The sequence below is a fragment of the Martes martes genome (genome assembly GCF_963455335.1).
Source record: "Martes martes genome assembly, chromosome: 2".
Taxonomy (NCBI): Eukaryota; Metazoa; Chordata; class Mammalia; order Carnivora; family Mustelidae; genus Martes; species Martes martes.
The window spans coordinates 205,554,988-205,573,123 of NC_137889.1; the positions used below are offsets into that span (position 1 = coordinate 205,554,988).

General features: G+C 38.0%; 1 protein-coding gene across 16 annotated transcripts in view; it reads right to left on the reverse strand.

Annotated features, from left to right (window-relative positions):
- Positions 1–18,136, reverse strand: part of SEC31A (SEC31 homolog A, COPII coat complex component) — a 79,714-nt gene that overhangs the window by 52,964 nt on the left and 8,614 nt on the right. For all 16 annotated transcript variants that reach the window (XM_080796416.1, XM_080796414.1, XM_080796413.1 and 13 more), the window contains 9 exons: positions 15,863–15,945; positions 14,857–14,980; positions 13,334–13,532; positions 12,005–12,100; positions 10,768–10,908; positions 8,426–8,568; positions 4,812–4,911; positions 2,299–2,460; positions 1,948–2,100 (listed from right to left, as the gene is read on the reverse strand). In XM_080796416.1, the coding sequence (XP_080652542.1) occupies positions 1,948–2,100; positions 2,299–2,460; positions 4,812–4,911; positions 8,426–8,568; positions 10,768–10,908; positions 12,005–12,100; positions 13,334–13,532; positions 14,857–14,980; positions 15,863–15,941 (1,197 nt within the window). In that variant the 5' untranslated portion in view covers positions 15,942–15,945. Of the gene's footprint in view, positions 1–1,947; positions 2,101–2,298; positions 2,461–4,811; positions 4,912–8,425; positions 8,569–10,767; positions 10,909–12,004; positions 12,101–13,333; positions 13,533–14,856; positions 14,981–15,862; positions 15,946–18,136 lie in introns of those variants that run through there.

Below are 18,136 nucleotides of genomic sequence, written 5' to 3' on the forward strand. Positions count from 1 at the left end.
GGTAAGAATATTTAGGAAAGGACTTTATCTTTTCTTTCTGGTCTGTAAGGACAACCAGGGTTTTCTAAGCTGAAGTTCGAGAACATTAATATGGCAATGATATAGACGTAACACCAAGAGCGCAGGCAACAAAAGCAAAAATCGACAAATGAGGCTTCTGTGCAGCAAAGGAAACAAACAAGGGAGTAAAAAAGATACAGAATGGGAGAAAAATATTTGCAAATCATTTATCTGGTCAGAATATATAACAAACTCCTATACCTCAATAACAAAATTCCCAAACAACCTGATTAAAAAAAAAATGGGCCAAAGACTTGAACAGACATTTCTCCAAAGATGACATACAAATGGCCAACGGATACATGAAGAGATGCTCCATATCACTACTCATCAGGAAAATGCAAATCAAACCACAACGAGGTATCATTTCATACCCATTAGGATGACTGTTATCTAAACAAACAGGAGATAACACGTGTTACTGAGGATGTAGAGAAATTAGAGCCTGTGCGCATTGCTGATGGGAGTATAAAATGGTGCAGTAAAATGGGAAACTGGAGGTTCCCCCCAAAATTAAAAACAGAATTACCATAAGATCCAGTAATCCCACTTCTGTGTATATATTCAAAAGAATCAAAAATAGGATCTCAAAGACATAACTGCACACAAACGTTCTCTGCAGCATTATTCACACTAGCAAGAGGGGGAAGCAACCTTAATGTCCACTGATGGATTAACGCATAAAGAAAATGTAGACTATTATTCAGCCTTTTAGAAGTAGGAAATCTTGTCCTACACAGCAACGTGGATGACCCTTGAGGACCTTATGCTATGTGAGCCAAAACAATCACAAAAAGACAGGTATTACAGGATTCCATTTATATGAGGTATCTAAAGTTGTTAAACTCAGAAACAGAAAGTAGAATGTGATTACCAGGGGCTAGAGAAGGGAAAAAGAGCAGTTGTTGTTTAATTGGAAAAGAGTTTCAGTTTTGCAAGATAAAAAAGTTCTGGAGATCTGTTTCACAACAAATGTATACAGTTAACATACTGTACTGCACACTTAAAAAGGATTAAAATGGCAAGGTTTTTTTTGAAGATTTTTTTAAAAAGATTTTATTTATTTACTTGACAGAAAGAGATCACAAGTAGGCAGAGAGGCAGGTGGGGGTGGGGTGGTGGGAAGCAGGCTCCCTGCTGAGCAGAGAGCATGATGCAGGGCTCTATCCCAGGACCCTGAGATCATGATCTGAGCCGAAGGCCAAGGCTTAACCCACTGAGCCACCCAGGCGCCCCATTTTTAAAGATTTTATTTATTTATTTGACAGAGAGAGAGACAGACAGACATTGAAGAGAAGGAACAGAAGCAGGGGGAGTGGGAGAAGCAGGCTCCCTGCTGAGCAGAGAGCCCCATGTGGGACTGGATCCCAGGACCCTGGCATCATGACCTGAGCCAAAGGAAGACGCTTAACGACTGAGCCACCCAGGCGCCTCTAAAATGGCAAATTCTAAGCTACATGCTTTTTTACTATAAAAAGAAAAGAAATTGGCAATTAACAAAAAGTTAGAAGGAAGGAATAAAGGAAGGAAGAATACACAGATATACCCTCCTCCAAAGAAAAAAAAAGACTGAAGGAAGGAGAGATGAAGAAGGAAGGGGGTGGACAGTGTAAAGGTTGCACAAGAACGTAAATGTACTTAATGCCACTGAACTGTGTATTTATAAATGGTTAACATGGTAAATTTTATGTCATCTATATCTTACCACAATTTAAAGTTAAAAAAAAAAAAAAAAGAGAGAAGGTCCTATTTTTTCTGAGAAGCCATTTTGAGTGAAGAAAAACTTACAAACACATCTCAATCCTCTTCCGCCTGAGTGACCCTCTAAGAGCACTTTACCAAGAGAAGTCTTCTGCGCTGACCGACCGCAGAAACGAACGCACTTACAGAAAAGGAAGCTCCAACAGGCCTTCGGATCCACTTGGGTGGCTTCTTCAGAGGCAACACTATATTATGCTGAGCGGTCTGCTGAGGAATTTGTAATGGAGGAAGGGGCTGTCCTGTGCCAAAGGGATCAAGATTCCCAAAGGACGATGAAAGCTAAAAAATATAATTACATGAGAATTTGTAACTTATACGAGATTGTTACACGTTTTCACGACATACCCATGGAATATTTTTATCACGAGCATCCAATTAATCAGTAGCCGTGGATAGTAAAGTCATCTTCAGAATAATTAAACAATAAGATGATATTTTTCAAGTGTTATAATTGAAAATTTTCACACTTCGTATTACCTTGTCGACTTGTTTCTGCCTTAAGCCATCTGCGCTCCCACCCATGATGGAATACACGCTGATCCGCCCGTCAAAGGACGCTGCTGATAAGACGGCAGGGTTTCTGGGACACCACTGAATGTCAAAGCACCACTGTGTGTTGGTGGGAAGTTCATACAACACCTAGGCAACGACAACAAAGGTCAGAAAACAGTACAGCCACTCGACAGCCGAAACACCTGAACGAGGATGATCGACATGCGCAACTTAATGAAACACTTCCTTTTAGAAAGTATGTTGAACCAGGAAAAACAATCGTAAAAATTCATTTAAAGTACAAAAGGAGTCCACTGTGGTAAGCTGTTACGGTAAAAATGAATGCTTCTTCAAACTTGTGACCAGATTTAGAATAAGTACACATTAAAAACTAAGGTTTTTCTGTTTTTATGGAGGTGGTAGTAGCAGATGCATCTGAATGACCAGAACAAATCAGAGTCAGCTTGTTAAAAACCCTAAAAGAGAACGGTCTCCTGCCCAACTCTTTTTGCTTGCCGATATCCAGACAATCATATTTAGGCTATCTGAAGACCACAGAAGGAAGAATTCACTGAGCAATTTGGTTTTTAGTCAAGCAAAACCATGTATACCTCATTTATATTACTGCAGAATGGAAACAGGTTCAGCATAAACAGTGTAGAAGGAGAAAAATATAGAAAAACTGTGAACAAGTGGTTGATATAAAACCTTTACAATGTAATAATTATTGCTCACTCAGTGTGATGGTAACTGATGCTCATAGGAGGATAGGTTTTACATCTGTTTTTAACGATTTTATTTATTTGAGAGAGAAAAAGGGCACAAGCATGAGCGATGGGAAGGGCAGAGGGAGAGGGAGAAGCAGACTCCCCACTGAGCAAGGAGCCTGCCGGACTAGGAGCTCGATCCCAGGACCCTGGGGTCACCACCTGAGCCGAAGGCAGAGGCTTAACCGACTGAGCCACCCCGGCGCCCCGGTTTTATGGTTTTAAGAAGTCAAACTAACCTTGACTTTGTGGGATATTTTAAATGTTCTGTTTTATAAGAAAACAGAACTAAGTAAAAAGGTACCTAGCTTACTCACCTTTAAGGCTTACATTGGTCAATAAGACTCACTATTCATGTTCTTTAAATCATTGTTCTATTCCTAATTTGCACCTGAATAAAAAACCTAATAAGCTTTTTATTTCCAGCATGTACTAAAAGTTTATGGCTTCAAAGTCCAAGCACAAACAACTAATCATAAGCAAAATTCATTTTATCAAATCATAGAACAGATAAAATTAGAACAGTAATTTCCATGATTTTAAACTCACTTGGAAAGGCACAATATAAAATGTAAGATTTTATTATTTGGTCCACAAACATATGAGGGAAAACTTACTTTAATTTTTTTCTCCTATCTCCCCTAACTTTAACGATTCTATCTTCTTTTAGAAAACTTAAAACCACAAATTAAATAACAAAAGTGCTTGTTTCTATAGATTAAAACCTATCAAAGAGGGGTGCCTGCTTCTCCCTCTCCTTCTGCCCCTCCCCCATACTGGTGTGTGAGCTCTCCCTAATAAATACATAAAATTCTAAAAAAGTGAAGTAAAAAATAAAACCTAAAAAACAAAAATCTATGGTCTCTTGCCCAATACTGAAAAGAGGGAAACCATTCATTCAACTGAGAAAAATAATTTTTAAAATACTTTAGAGATTTTTTTGCCCATTAATTTAATCTAAAGCAATTAAAAGCAATTAAGTTATATTTATATAACATTTATATTGAAAAGAAGTAAATTTCCCCCATCTAAATTTCTACGTATAGAACATATGACAAATATTATAAAGTATATTCCTGCTGTATAGTTCAGAAGAGAAATTAAAAACATACAACTACTGATTTCCAAAAATCAGAGAGGCTCTTCAGGAATGGTAAGGTAGGAAAAAGACCCAAACCTTGAACACTCCTGCTTTAAAAACACTGATTTCCAGAGATCACACATTAAATAAATCAAACCAAGTATTTCTGAGTGTGGGTCAACACCTTTTATTAGAAATGGGGGATAGGGGATGATTACTAATTTCGAATATACTATTTCAATGGCTGACTTTCTTGGATGAAAACAGGTGAGGGTTAAATAATATTCCTGATAAAATCTCTCCTAGATTAACATTTCGCACATACCTCTATCTCCATGTCCTTAATTATATTAATGCACTAAAGAATCCATATGGAAAATTTCTTATTCAGCTACTGATAACATATATAATAGTGGGGCGCCTGGGTGGCTCAGTCACTGAGCGGCTGCCTTTGGCTCAGGTCATGATCCCGGGGTCCTGGGATGGAGCCCCGCATTGGGGTCCCTGCTCCATGGGAAGCCTGTTTATCCCATTCCCACTCCCCCTGCTTGTGTTCCCTCTCTCACCGTCTCTCTCGGTCAAATAAATAAATAAAATCTTAAAAAAAAAATTGCAGTAGTTATAGTCTGAGAAATGTTTCCTCCTCACACCTCTCCTGTGTTTGGGTTGGAGCAGAGAATCTTAGCATCTTTTCCGCAGCTCAGCAACAATTCCGGATCTGCCATGCTCCAAGCAATTGCCAAAATCCCCCTATAAAAAACACAAGGTGAAGAAATTTTTAATCTTCAGAAAACCAAGTCTCCAAATGATTCCTGTCTAGATTCTGGAGACACATGTTGCTTACAGAAGTATAATTGCATATAATCTTTATGGAAAGCAATTTAGGAATGTGCACACTCTTTGATCACCAAGAAGATATTCAGTATCTTCTCAGAATCAGGAAAACACTGTATAGGACGAGAACCCAAATTGTTTAAGACTGCCTTTTGTTTCTACTATTTTATTTATTTATTAAAGATTTTGTTTATTTATTTGACAGAGAGAGAGAGAGGCAGTGAGAGAGGGAACACAAGCAGGGGAGTAGGAGAGGGAGAGGTAGAAGCAGGCAGCCTGGGATCATGACCTGAGCCGAAGGCAGATGTTCAACAACTGAGCTACCCAGGCGCCCCTCTAATCTTTTATTTTTAAAAAATTAAAATCTTTGTGAAAATTGTAAGGACAGTATGATGTACAGCCTTATACTCCTCATTTGACTCACTGGTTTGGCCACATTTACTATATGTGGCTTTCTCTCTCTCTCCATACATACACTGACCATTTGAGAGTTAATTACAGATATTATGACACGTCACCCCCACACTTACCTCTGGGGATAAAATCATTCTTCTGCATAACCATAATACAATTACATACTGAAAATATTTCTTATTTATATGCAGTATTTTAAAATATATAGTCCATATCCAAATTTCCAACTGCATCAATAATATACTTTCTAACTGCTCCCCCTTTAGAATCCAATCATGCATGTCAAGAATTTCAAGCGTGTCAAGAATGCCTTTTAAAGAAATTCATACATATTTAATATCACACTTTAAAGAACATTTATGGGGGTGCCTGGGTGGCTCAGTGGGTTAAGCCTCTGCCTTCGGCTCAGGTCATGATCTTGGGGTCCTGGGATCGAGCCCCGCATCAGGCTCTCTGCTCAGCGGGGAACCTGCTTCCTTCTCTCTCTCTGCCTGCCTCTCTGCCTACTCGTAATCTATCTCTGTCAAATAAATTAAAAAAAAAAAAAGAAATTCATACATATTTAATATCACATTTTAAAGAACATTTATGGGGGTGCCTGGGTGGCTCAGTGGGTTAAGCCTCTGCCTTTGGCTCAGGTCATGTTCTCAGGGTCCTGGGATGGAGCCCCGCGTCGGGCTCTCTGCTCAGCAGGGATCCTGCTTCCCCCTCTCTCTCTCTGCCTGCCTCTCTGCCTACTTGTGATCTCTGTCAAATAAATAAAATAAATTCTTTAAAAAAAAAAAAGAACATTACGTTCTTACAAGTATTAAAGAAAAAAAATCACAGGATTATAGAGCAGGAAAGGACCTTAAATCTCATCTAAGCCACCTCCTGCATGTATTATTAGAAGGAGAAAACTGAGAAATCAGAGAGTTGGTCTGCTCCTGCAGCTCAGTGTGGTCTTCTGTCTTGCTAAATTATGATCACACCTAAAACTGGCAGTAGAATACAGTGTCAAGAGCACAGATTCTAGGGGCTCCTGGGTGGTTCAGGTGTTAAGCATTTGCCTTCGGCTCAGATCATGATCCCAGGGTCCTGGGATCGAGCCCCACATCAGGCTCCCTGCTCAGCAGGGAGCCTGCTTCTCCCTCTCCCACTCTCCCTGCTTGTGTTCCCCCTCTCGCTGTGTCTCTCTCTGTCAAATAAATAAATAAAATAAAATTTAAAAAAAAAAAAAAAGGAGCACAGATTCCAGGATCAGAATGTTTGCATCTGAAGTCAGCACCTGACTGGTTATGTGATCTAGGCCAAGTTTACCTTACTGAGCTTCAATTTCCAATTTGTAAAATGGGCTAATGGCATCTGTACCATCGACTTGTTATGAGGATTAACTGACTTAATATTTAAAGTGCTTGTACACTTCATATATTATACAAATGTCAGTGTCCTCCCACTATTACGTAAACCTCCGGAGGGCAGGGATTTTTATCTGTTTTATCACTGAATCATAGTATAGTGCTTGGCTCAGAGCACATGTTCAAGAAGTACGTGTTGAATGAATGAACAAAACCTTATCTAACATGGGAAAAATATTAAAACTTATCCCAATCATCCCTTCTTCACTAAAAAGCTGACTGAAGCAATAACATCTAAACAGGACTGCATTTTACTGGACTCTTTTCTCCTTTACAAAAAGCTAAGGAGAGGTCAAAAACTTTAAGGCCTCTTAGTGTGCAAATCCACTACCCAGTGGGAAAATAGGATTTAAAGCTTTAGTCTATATATCCTTAAACAAGAAAGTAAGTCCAAAAGTACTCAAAAAATATAACGTGGGGCACCTGGGTGGCTCAGTGGGTTAAAGCCTCTGCTTTCGGCTCAGGTCATGATCCCAGGGTCCTGGGATCGAGCCCCGCATCGGGCTCTCTGCTCAGCAGGGAGTCTGCTTCCTCCTCTCTCTCTGCCTGCCTCTCTGCCTACTTGTGATCTCTGTCTGTCAAATAAATAAATAAAATCCTTTAAAAAAAAATAACGTTAAAAGGGATTTGTTTCTTGTTTAAAACTGTTAAACAAATACATATAAATTCCCTGGGTACCTGAATATCAATGTTAGGAAGCATGCTAATTTATAATTAAATCTAATGCTACCAAACCTAACATGAGAAAATTTGCAAATCTTTTAATTTTTTTTAATTTTAATTTTTTTAACGATTTTTTTTTAAAAAGTAATTTCTATACCCAACGTGGGGCTTGAACTCATAACCCTGGAGACCAGAGTTGCATGCTCTATCAACTGAGCCAACCAGGCACCCCACTCATATCTTTTTAGAGAATCTGCACATTTATTACAATTAAAAGCAGGGGCACCCGCATGGCACAGTTGGTTAAGGGTTTGACTTTCGATTTCAGCTCAGGCTATGATCTCAGGATTGTGAGATCAAGCCCCAAGTTGGGCTCTGTGCTCTCTCCTTGAGATTCTCTCCCTCTGCCCCTCCCACTCTTGCTCTCAGGCTCTCGCTCTCTCTTTCTTAAAAATAAATAAACAAATCTTTTTAAAAATGATAAAAAATAGAAAATAAATTAACAGCAGAATAACCCAAATTTCTCAAAAAATACTTTTAAATTAAAATAGAAACTTAGAAATAAAACAAACTTTTAAACTGTTGCGTATCCTTGAATGTTATGGAAGACTATCAATATTATGATCCTAATAAAGATCAAACTGGATAATGTCAAAAGAGTTGTCCTAAAATGTTGTGGTATACTGGAATTTTAATCTATTCATTATAACTGAAAAAAGGAGTGGAAAACCCTTTATCACATTTTTTATTACTATGATATGAACTGGCTACCATTTTTGAGAACAGAAAATCTGATGACTATTGCTTCAAATACATATAATTCATACTGAATTTTACAAGACAGAGACAAAACAGATTCCCTAATTTAAAAACAATTATCTGATAATTCAAAAATAATAAGTAAATGTATTTTTAAAAATAAAAGGATCAAGCTCCTTAGAAGAACAGCATGATACCTGGCATGGTTTTCCAAGACACGGAGTGGAGAGGAAGCAAAGCGAAGATCCCACATCTGGACCACTGGTAATCTATCATCCTCAGAGGCAAGGACCATCTGAGTCGCAACATCCGGATGCCACGCCAACCCAGAGCAATGCATCTGCAGAGAGTTAAGGCTCACAATGTATCAATCCAATACTTTATGAAGAGCCAAAATGAACTTGAGGAACGTGCCTTTTTTGTTTTTGTTTTGTTTTTTAAAGATTTTATTTATTTATTTGTCACAGAGAGAGATCACAAGTAGGCAGAGAGGCAGGCAGAGAGAGAGGGGGAAGCAGGCTCCCTGCTGAGCAGAGAGCCCCATGCGGGGCTCGATCCCAGGACCCTGAGATCATGACCTGAGCCAAAGGCAGAGGCTTAACCCACTGAGCCACCCAGGCGCCCCGGAACATGCCTTTGTTGAAACAAATAGTAGAAAACACCAGTTCAGGCTTAGTTTTTTAAAAAACAACAAGAAAAAACAAAACCTAAAACTATTAAATTTTGAATCCTGACAGCTACCTCCAGAGCCTGCATTTGCAACCTTCAAGCTATGCTGTCTCTTTAAAACTGTGAAATTTTATTCAAATTTTATTCAACAGCCTTAAGTACTCTTAAAAGTAAAAAAAAAAAAAAAAAAAATTTAAAGATTTTATTTATTTGACAGAGAGAGAGATCACAAGCAGGCGGAGAGGCAGGCAGAGAGAGAGGGGGAAGCAGGCTCCCCGCAGAGCAAAGAGCCCGATGTGGGGCTCGATCCCAGGACCCTGGGATCATGACCTGAGGCGAAGGCAGAGGCTTAACCCACTGAGCCACCCAGGTGCCCCAAAAGTAAAAAATTTTAATGTTTTTAGTTCATCCAGCTATTCGATACACAGCACCATTCTGGACCAGAATAATTCTATACCAAAAATGAGTTTACCGGTCAATACTATGGGGGGAAAGTTTTATATAAATGAAAACAGGTAAAAGATTACAGTAACAGCGCATGGGTGGCTCAGTCAGTTAGAAGTCTGACTCTTGGGTTTCAGCTCAGGTCATGATCTCAGGGTCCCGGGATTGCCCCCACATGGGACTCCACACTCAGTGGAGTGTCTGCTTCTCCGGTCTCTCGTCCTCTGCCCCTCCCCCATGGAGCGTGCGCGCGCGCACGCGCGCTCTCTCTCTCAAATAAATAAATAAATAAATATTTTTTAAAAAAGATTATAACAAAAAAATTTCATACCTTTCCTCTATTTTGTCAAAAAAAATCAAGACAGAATGTCTAAAGCAACAGCTACCATTTAATTTTTACATGGAATAAATTAACAGTATTACTAAGAATTACCTGGACATTCAGATCCTACTAAATGTTCCAAAAGATAATGGAAATGCTTATTGTATGATTTATTCAATTAAAATTTGTTTTAAAATTCCTAATTCAGGGGCGCCTGGGTGGCTCAGTCGGTTAAAGCCTCTGCCTTCGGCTCTGGTCATGATCCCAGGGTCCTGGGATCGAGCCCCATGTCAGGCTCTCTGCTCAGCAGGGAGACTGCTTCCTCCCCCCTCTCTCTGCCTGCTTGTGATTTCTCTCTCTCTCTGTCAAATAAATAAAATATTAAAAAAAAATAAAATTCCTAATTCATTGAAAAACAGTACCCTGAAGAAATATTTTTCTAAATAGTTTTCTGTGGTTATTGTCCCCCCCCCACCTTGGTTATTGTTAAGTTATGTATGTATTCTCTGATTTAGGCAAACTTGTTTTTAAAATGTCAAACTAAACAATGTAATGAAAAACAAAGTAACAAGATAAAGCCATTTAATTATGTCTAAATTATTTAATAGCACATTATGACATAATATTAAGGAATCTGTAAGGTCAAAAATTTAATGTGTTGTACAGCTACATCTACCGGGCAAATGCAAGATATCAGCTCACTTAAGTAGCGCCTAATCAGAAGAGGTGAAGCCAGGAGTCTGGAAACCACAAGTTCACAGTCATATAATTACTAGCTGGAAAAATTCATACATTCTAGAGAAAGCTAAAGATAAAAAGTTGCTATAATGCTTTGAAACAGCTAGTCAAGTAAGAACAACCAGTACACCATGGAAAAAGGTATTTAATTAACTCTCTCTCTGTTCATCATTAACAGTATCCAACATGGTTTATCAGAAATTTTATTATCTTCCCCAAGGAAAAACCTCGATCCAACATGATTGGTCCATGAATAGACAGCAACTGACTTTACAAAATTTGATGTTGTCAACACTGACAATATAGAAATAGCTACAGCAGGAACACGGTGTGTTTCTGTATATTACAAGTCAATCACGTACTCACCCTGTTACTATGGTCACTGACTTTGATGATAGGTTCATTTTTTCTAAGATCCCATACAGTGGCCCGGCCACTGGGACTGGCTGATGCTAAAATATGCTGAACTTGTCTGTTCCACGCAATGCAGCTGATATCTTCTGGGGGCTAAAAAGGAAGAAACTACTAAAAACCATTTCTCACTTATGATCCAATTGAATACAAAATCTGATCCTTCTTTTTAAAAAATGAATTAATTAAAATCTGACCTATTTATTCCACAAATTTTTTATATTCATAAGTTCTCAATAAATATAATACAATTTAAAGCTCAGTATACATGCCAATTCAAGTATTTTACCTCATTTAATATTGTCTCATTCACCATACATTTATTAAGCTTCTGCTATAAATCAAGCACTTTTTCTTAATTTGCAACTCCCACAAGGTAGATAATGAACTACGAAGCAGACACTGGTCAGTGTGATGGACAACTAGGCGGAGCAAAAGTTACAGCCGAGGGGTGCCTGGGTAGCTCAATGGGTTAAGTGTCTGACTCTTGGTTTCAGCTCAGGTCCTGAGTCTGCTTGGGATTCTCTCTCTCCCTTGCCCTCTGCCTAACACCCGCATGTGTTCCCTCTCTTTCTCTCTCTCAAATAAATAAACAAACAAATAAATAAAATCTTTAAAAATAAATAAATAAAAATGAATGGTAGATCCCGTGCTATCATTATACTACCCCTATGGCAGCCGGAACGCTGGGACCCATCTTAACGGCTCCTCAACCTGCACAGTCCATAGACATCAACTCCACAGGGGCGAGCGGAGACCGTTCTTTCTTCATTTACAGAAATGCACAGAGAAGGGGCTGAACTGCTTTTTTCTTAAAAAATAAGTTTCCTTTCTAGTCTATGATTTTTATTCCAAGATTAGATGTCATCAAAATACTATACAACATAAAATACCATACTATATAAATTCCTGTATTTAAAAAGTAATCCAAGATTTGTCTCTTTTATTCATTACTGCATGTCGAATATATCAAAGCGGTGTCTGGTGGTAAGCACTGAATAAATATTTGCTGTTGAAGGACTCACTGATACTTCGAAGAACACGTTTACTAACACTTTGCTATACTGAAGGAAAATCAGTAACATCTAAACACTGATTTTAAACAAATACATTTTGTGTGAAAAAAAATGAAATAAATAAAGTGTTAAAGAATCAGCTGCTTCTTTTGATTACATTAGAATCAATGCAATACCTGTGTTTTGGCTCCTGGTGTCATTGGCGTTGCAAAGTTGTTGAGATCCCAAATGTAGATTTCAGATTCATTAGCACCAGAGGCTACCAGATTAGTCTGCAATAAGAAATAATTAATAATGAAACATTATTTAAGAATAATTAAGAGAACTCTGAATAACTGTTCAGAGATAGAACGCTCTATCAGTTTTAGGGTATACAACTTTTCTACTTAATTAAAGAACAAAACTCATGAATTCCTAAATGCTATGGATAATAATCTGAAACTGCAATGGTTTTTCAAAGAAGCATATTATAAAATTCTATTTCACCAAAAAGACAGTATGTCTACTGATATTAAAATACAAGAGATTAAAAAAATAATTATATGGATGAATTCTTAAACAATCATGCAAACATGTGGGGATTATCATTTGTGCAAGAAGGGGATGTGATTGTGAGAGAAAGACAAAAAACAGGCAAAATCAATTATTGTTTTTAGACAAATAACTGAATCCTAAAATAATGGCATCTATCCCCGAACACCTCAAAGCCAGCTTCTGCTGCCAGACCCATAGAGGGCTAGTAAAATCTCCTGTCTTGAATCCTCATGTCTTTCTGGTGCATTTACATTCAATCTTGTTCTGGGTGGCAGTACTTCTAGATTATCTCTGTTGCATACCTAGGGTCAAAAAGACCGTAACCCTGTGACACGAAGTACAGGAAGATAATGGGTTTCATATATTGGCTTTCATCTTTTATTATTCACTCTCGTAAGTTCTTTCATCAACTGACACATGACTATGACAACAGAGGAATTCTACGGTTGTAGCCGCCTATAACCTAAGACACCACCCAGCAAGCAGCTACTGTTTAAACTCATTCACAAAGCAACTAACTATCTCATCTAAAGGGCAGGCACCATAAACGACAGAAATGAAGCTCAGGTTGTATTTCTATACCCTAAGTATTTATTTATAATATAAGAAAAATAACTATTTCAAATTTCTTCAGATAATATTCATGTTTCGGTTGTTAAGCTCTAATGTTCTATTAACTCAAGATATTTGCAAACCTATACATTTATATAATTAACACTGAGTTATGCTTATGATGGCAAAAGTAGACTGACTGACTCTGCGTTGCCTGATCCCCTCCATGGAGTTATTATCATTTACCTTGATCCCAACTCTGAACCCTCCATTATTCAAGAAAATACCCTCACTCACCAGCCTGCATGGGCACATATTTTTAGTTTTCAGTTCCAAGACTGAGGACAGCAGATTCGTATGCCTATTTCAAATAAGCAGTGCATGTCTCAAGAGTTATGAATAAACATCAGAAGTCTAACCTGGAAAATGTTCACATCCAAGGCTCTTACTGGGCCGGTATGCTTGTCATTTTGGGCAATCACAACTTCCTTGTCTCCAGCTATAATTTTAGAAGGATCATAAAGAATAATATTTCCATTTTCGCCACCTGCAATCAGAACTCCACAGACATTCCCTTTGGAATCCGTCTTATGAGGGCCCCAAATCAACGTGTGGTACCTTTAAGAGAAAATAAGTAAATAACTGATGTAAGTCAAATGGATAAGAGAAAGCATTCAAAACTATGTATTTCATTCCATGTGTTTTCATAAATAATCAAAAAGCACTGCTCCTCCTCTATTCCTGGTAACCGTGCAGGACTTGGTGAAATGGCATTTTAGTTTTTATTTATATTCATATGTGCATATTTGATTTTATAATCCTGGAGAGTAAAAACTTTCTGGTAGAGGTAACATAGCGTCAGAAAGTATCCTTGATTTGTGTGTCAGAAGATATGGGATTAAGAATGGTTTAACCATTTAGAAACTGTGAGACCCTGGGCAAGTTACTGAACCTTCCTAAGCTGCTTTTGGTTCATCTTTAAAACAGAGCTCTAATCAATCATTTCCTTTGATATTATTTGACTACAGAAGTACTCACTGACAAGTAGTCTGTTAAGTAGTAGAAGTGCCAAAGGAGGTATATAAAATTTTCTAAGGAAAGTAATGCATTCCAACGGTGGAAAAGTGACATCAAAATGATGAATATCATGACGAGTATCCCCACTGAGGGAGAATAAAGATTACGGGTCGGCTAGGAGAGGAAAGATGAAGGTGGCCTGGAGGCACGCAATGACACAAGCGGTGGTGAGTGGGAAAGCTGATAGACAAAAGGTATTTGGAGTTCCCATCACAGTGGGAGAGCTCTGAAAAATATGAGGTCCCATGAGACTCCATGTGCCAGAGTACAATCTCTTTACCAAAATCGGCCAAACTACTGAGACAATAAAGCCTATTTTACTACTCAAATGAAAGTGTCCTTTTCCTGCATTATGATAGGATGTTAAGTACTTGGGAAGATGACCCAGATACCTACTGTATCAGAAATCATGTCAACAAAAATCTCTGTGATATGTATTTCTAAATACAGAAAGTACAACGAAAAAAATAACCTACCATTCAGAGATAATCACTTTTAACACCCTCATATTCATCCAACTACCCCTTTTTTAAGCCATACCTATCCTTTTTTTGGTAAACACTTGAGAAAAAGGAGATAAGAGACAGTATGCCTACTGTATCACGAGGAAAAAACTACTAGAAAATTGAGCCTCTCCTTCCCATCCTACGTGTCAGATGTCAATAAAAAAGTCAATAGAACACACACACCCTTCTTTTACTTCCACAGAAACTCACTCATATGCTTTTTCACAAAATATTTCATGTCATTGATGGTATTCTTGTAGTTTCTAATAACAATGTATTTATAGACAAACAAGGCATCAACCACAATGTAATAACCCCAATGATAAATAATGTGAATTTAAAACTCATCAGTCTCATACCTGTGAGAAGAAGAGAAGGTGGCACAAGACTTCATATCCAAGGACGGGTCAGAAAGGTCTAATTCAAATATCTCGAGGGAAGCACTGGTACTAAACGTTGCATCCAACTGCTGAGCAGATGTTCCTATGGAAAATACATTTATGGTAACTACAGTGCAAAAATAAAAGACTCAGAGAAAACCATACAAAACAGAAAGTAAATGCACGTTTTCCAATGATCTCACTCATGAGTGCGGTCTTAGTGACTAACATCTCAGAGTGCATGCCACTGAACATTGCTCAAATTCCTGTAGCAATGAATTCTGACACAAGGCTTGGAGACGATGTTTGTAAGAATGGATAGTGCGGGTAACTCTTTAAACCTGTAGATATCTTAAATACTCTCTGTAAAAGTCTCTTGATTTACTCTATCTGCTTATAGTCATAAATGATGTAACTCTGTTTTTATATAAAAATGCTAGCATCAAAATTGTTCTTCATCCAAATTGATATTAACTTTTTTTTTTACATGTTATCTCATGTGCTTAATACTGGAGGAATTAAGATGAAACGTAATTTTTATGAAGTGAGGAAGACACTGTAAATGTAGTATGTTTTTTTAAGGATTTTATTTATTTATTTGAGAGAGAGAGTGTAAGTGGGGTGGAGGGGCAGAGAGAGAGAGAGAGCACGTGCGAGAGAAGCAGACTCCCCGCTGAGCAGGGAACCCCATGTGGGGCTCAATCCCAGGACAGTGGGATCATGACCTGAGCCAAAGGCAGGCACATAACTGACCGAGCCCCCAGGCGCCAATATCATGACTAATGCTATGATGAAGAAGGTGCTAATAACACAGAAGAAGGTCATTAAACTCAGCTGAAAGGGAGGATGGAGTTATTTCATTAGGGAAAGAGAAGCTTTCTAGAAGAGAGGAGCTTGAAGTAAGTTTTAAAGGACAGGTATGAGTAAGCCAAATGTGGAAAAGAAGAAATTAAGTGATTTATACTCTTTCCTTTCTTGAACTTACCTGTAGCTAGGTAAATGGGATGATTCTGGGCAGGGCTCCAGGCCTGCATGGCCGTGCGGTCTACTTCCTTTAACTTCATCCTCCTAAAGAGAATATTTCACATAGAAATATACTGAACATGTAACATAGAACATAAAAAATTTTTAACACAGAAATACACTGAACCAACCACTACTTCATTAGTCCAAATGCCAATAAATCAAACTGTTTAGGTATCATTTGCTGGGAATACTCAGTATCAGAAAGAAGAAAAACTTGTTAAATTATTTTGAGACAACTATAGGGCTTTTCTAATTGTTTACAACCTATAGTCCTTCAACTGAAGAATCAATCTGCAAAAAAACAGAAATAATACAGGGAGTACCTGAGGGACTGATCTTCCCATGCAACACACTTTTCAGGTAAGGACGGGTCACAGCGTGTCAGAGTGCAAGAAAGCATGCAATAAACAAGGTACATCTTCCTGGGTCAGAATTACTAAGTGATTAAGAGCAGTTTAAAAAATTAATTTTAAAGGCTAATTACAGGGAAGAATATAGTAAGCCTACAGATTTTAAAGATAAATTTAGCAGAAATTTTAAGAAGCTGGTCATTCCAAGCTACAACTGCACACACCACTAGTTCATACATTCTCTTTAAAGTTACTTTGGTCTAAAAATTCACAAGTACTGTGTTGTACCTTTAAAAAAAAAAAAAACCTTTGTTATTGTACATAAATACATTCACATGGCACAGTATTCCATTGTAAGAGGTACCATCATTTACTTACTTAGTTCACTACTGGTGAACATGTGAGTTATTTTGTTTTTTGTTTTTTTAGATTTTATTTATTTATTTCAGAGAGGGAGAGAGAGAATGAGAGGGGAGAGGTCAGAGGGAGAAGCACACTCCCCAGTGAGCAGGAAGCCCGCTGCAGGACTTGATCCTGGAGCTCCAGGACCATAACCTGAGCCCAAGGCAGTTGCTTAACCGACTGAGCCACCCAGGCGTCCCTGTGTGAGTTGTTTTTAATCTTTTGCTATTTTTACAAAGAATGCTGAAACAAATACCTATATGTACATGTTATTTCATTTGTGGGCCTGGATAGCTATAAATTTGCAGAAGTAAAACTGCTGGGTTAAAGATAAATTCAATTTTAATTCTAACGGTTATTGCCAAGTTGCCCTCCATGATAACTGTACCTTTTCACATTCCCCTCCAGCCTTATCAGAGTAACACTTTTAGATTTTTACCAATGATAGGTGAAAAATGGTTACTCTGAGTACTTAACATCTGAATTTCTCATGGCATAATGTTGAGTATCTTTTTTATATGGTTATAGGTCATCTGTATTTCCTTCTCTGTCCTTTTCTGTCTATTCTTATCTGTTTTACTTGCCTATTTTTTTACTGGGTTGTCAGACTTTATTTTGGTTACGGGTTTTTCTCTTTATGTTTCACAAGATTGCTATTTTTTAAAAATAGATTTTATTTATCAGAGCAGTTTCAGGTTCACAGAAGAACTGGGTGAAAACTACGGAGCCCCCCCATCCCTACTCCGGCCCCTCCCACCATAAAGCGCCCTGCACCACAGTGCATTTGCTGGAATCCAACCCCAACCGATGCATCATCCTCAAGCAAAGTACATGGTTTACTTCAGGGTTCTTTGGGTTTTCCATGGGTTTTGACAAACGAATAATGACACATATTCACCCACCCGAATCCATCCATCCAGACTCAGAATATCATTCAGAAGTTTCCCTGCCCTCAAAATTCTGTGTTCCACCTCTCTATCCCTCTCCTCCGCTCCTCGTCCTCCCTCCTGGCAGCCACTGATCTCTCTACTCTCTCCCAAGTTTTGCCTCTTCCACAATGTTAGTTATGACTATATAGTACACAGCCCCTTCAGACTGGCTTCCTTCACTTAGCAACAGGTATTTAAAATTCCTGTCTTTTTGTGACTTGATAGCTCATTTCTTTTTAACACTGAAAAATATTCCATTGTATAGATGTGCCATCCTTTAATAGCCAAATTCATCACTTTCTAAAAAGTGGTTCCTGAATTTTGACTAGGGAGAAAGGCCTTCTGCATGCCAAGGTTATGAAGAAATTCACCCATATTTTTCTTCTAAGTAAATTCATTTGTGGCTTTTTTCATTTGTATTTTGACTCAGCACCTGGAATGCATACTGCTATACAATATATGTTCAGTTTTTGTTTGTTTTTTTTACAATGAAAGCATTTATTGAAAAGTCTTTTTCCTACAATTTTAAGATACCACTTTTACCAAGTACTA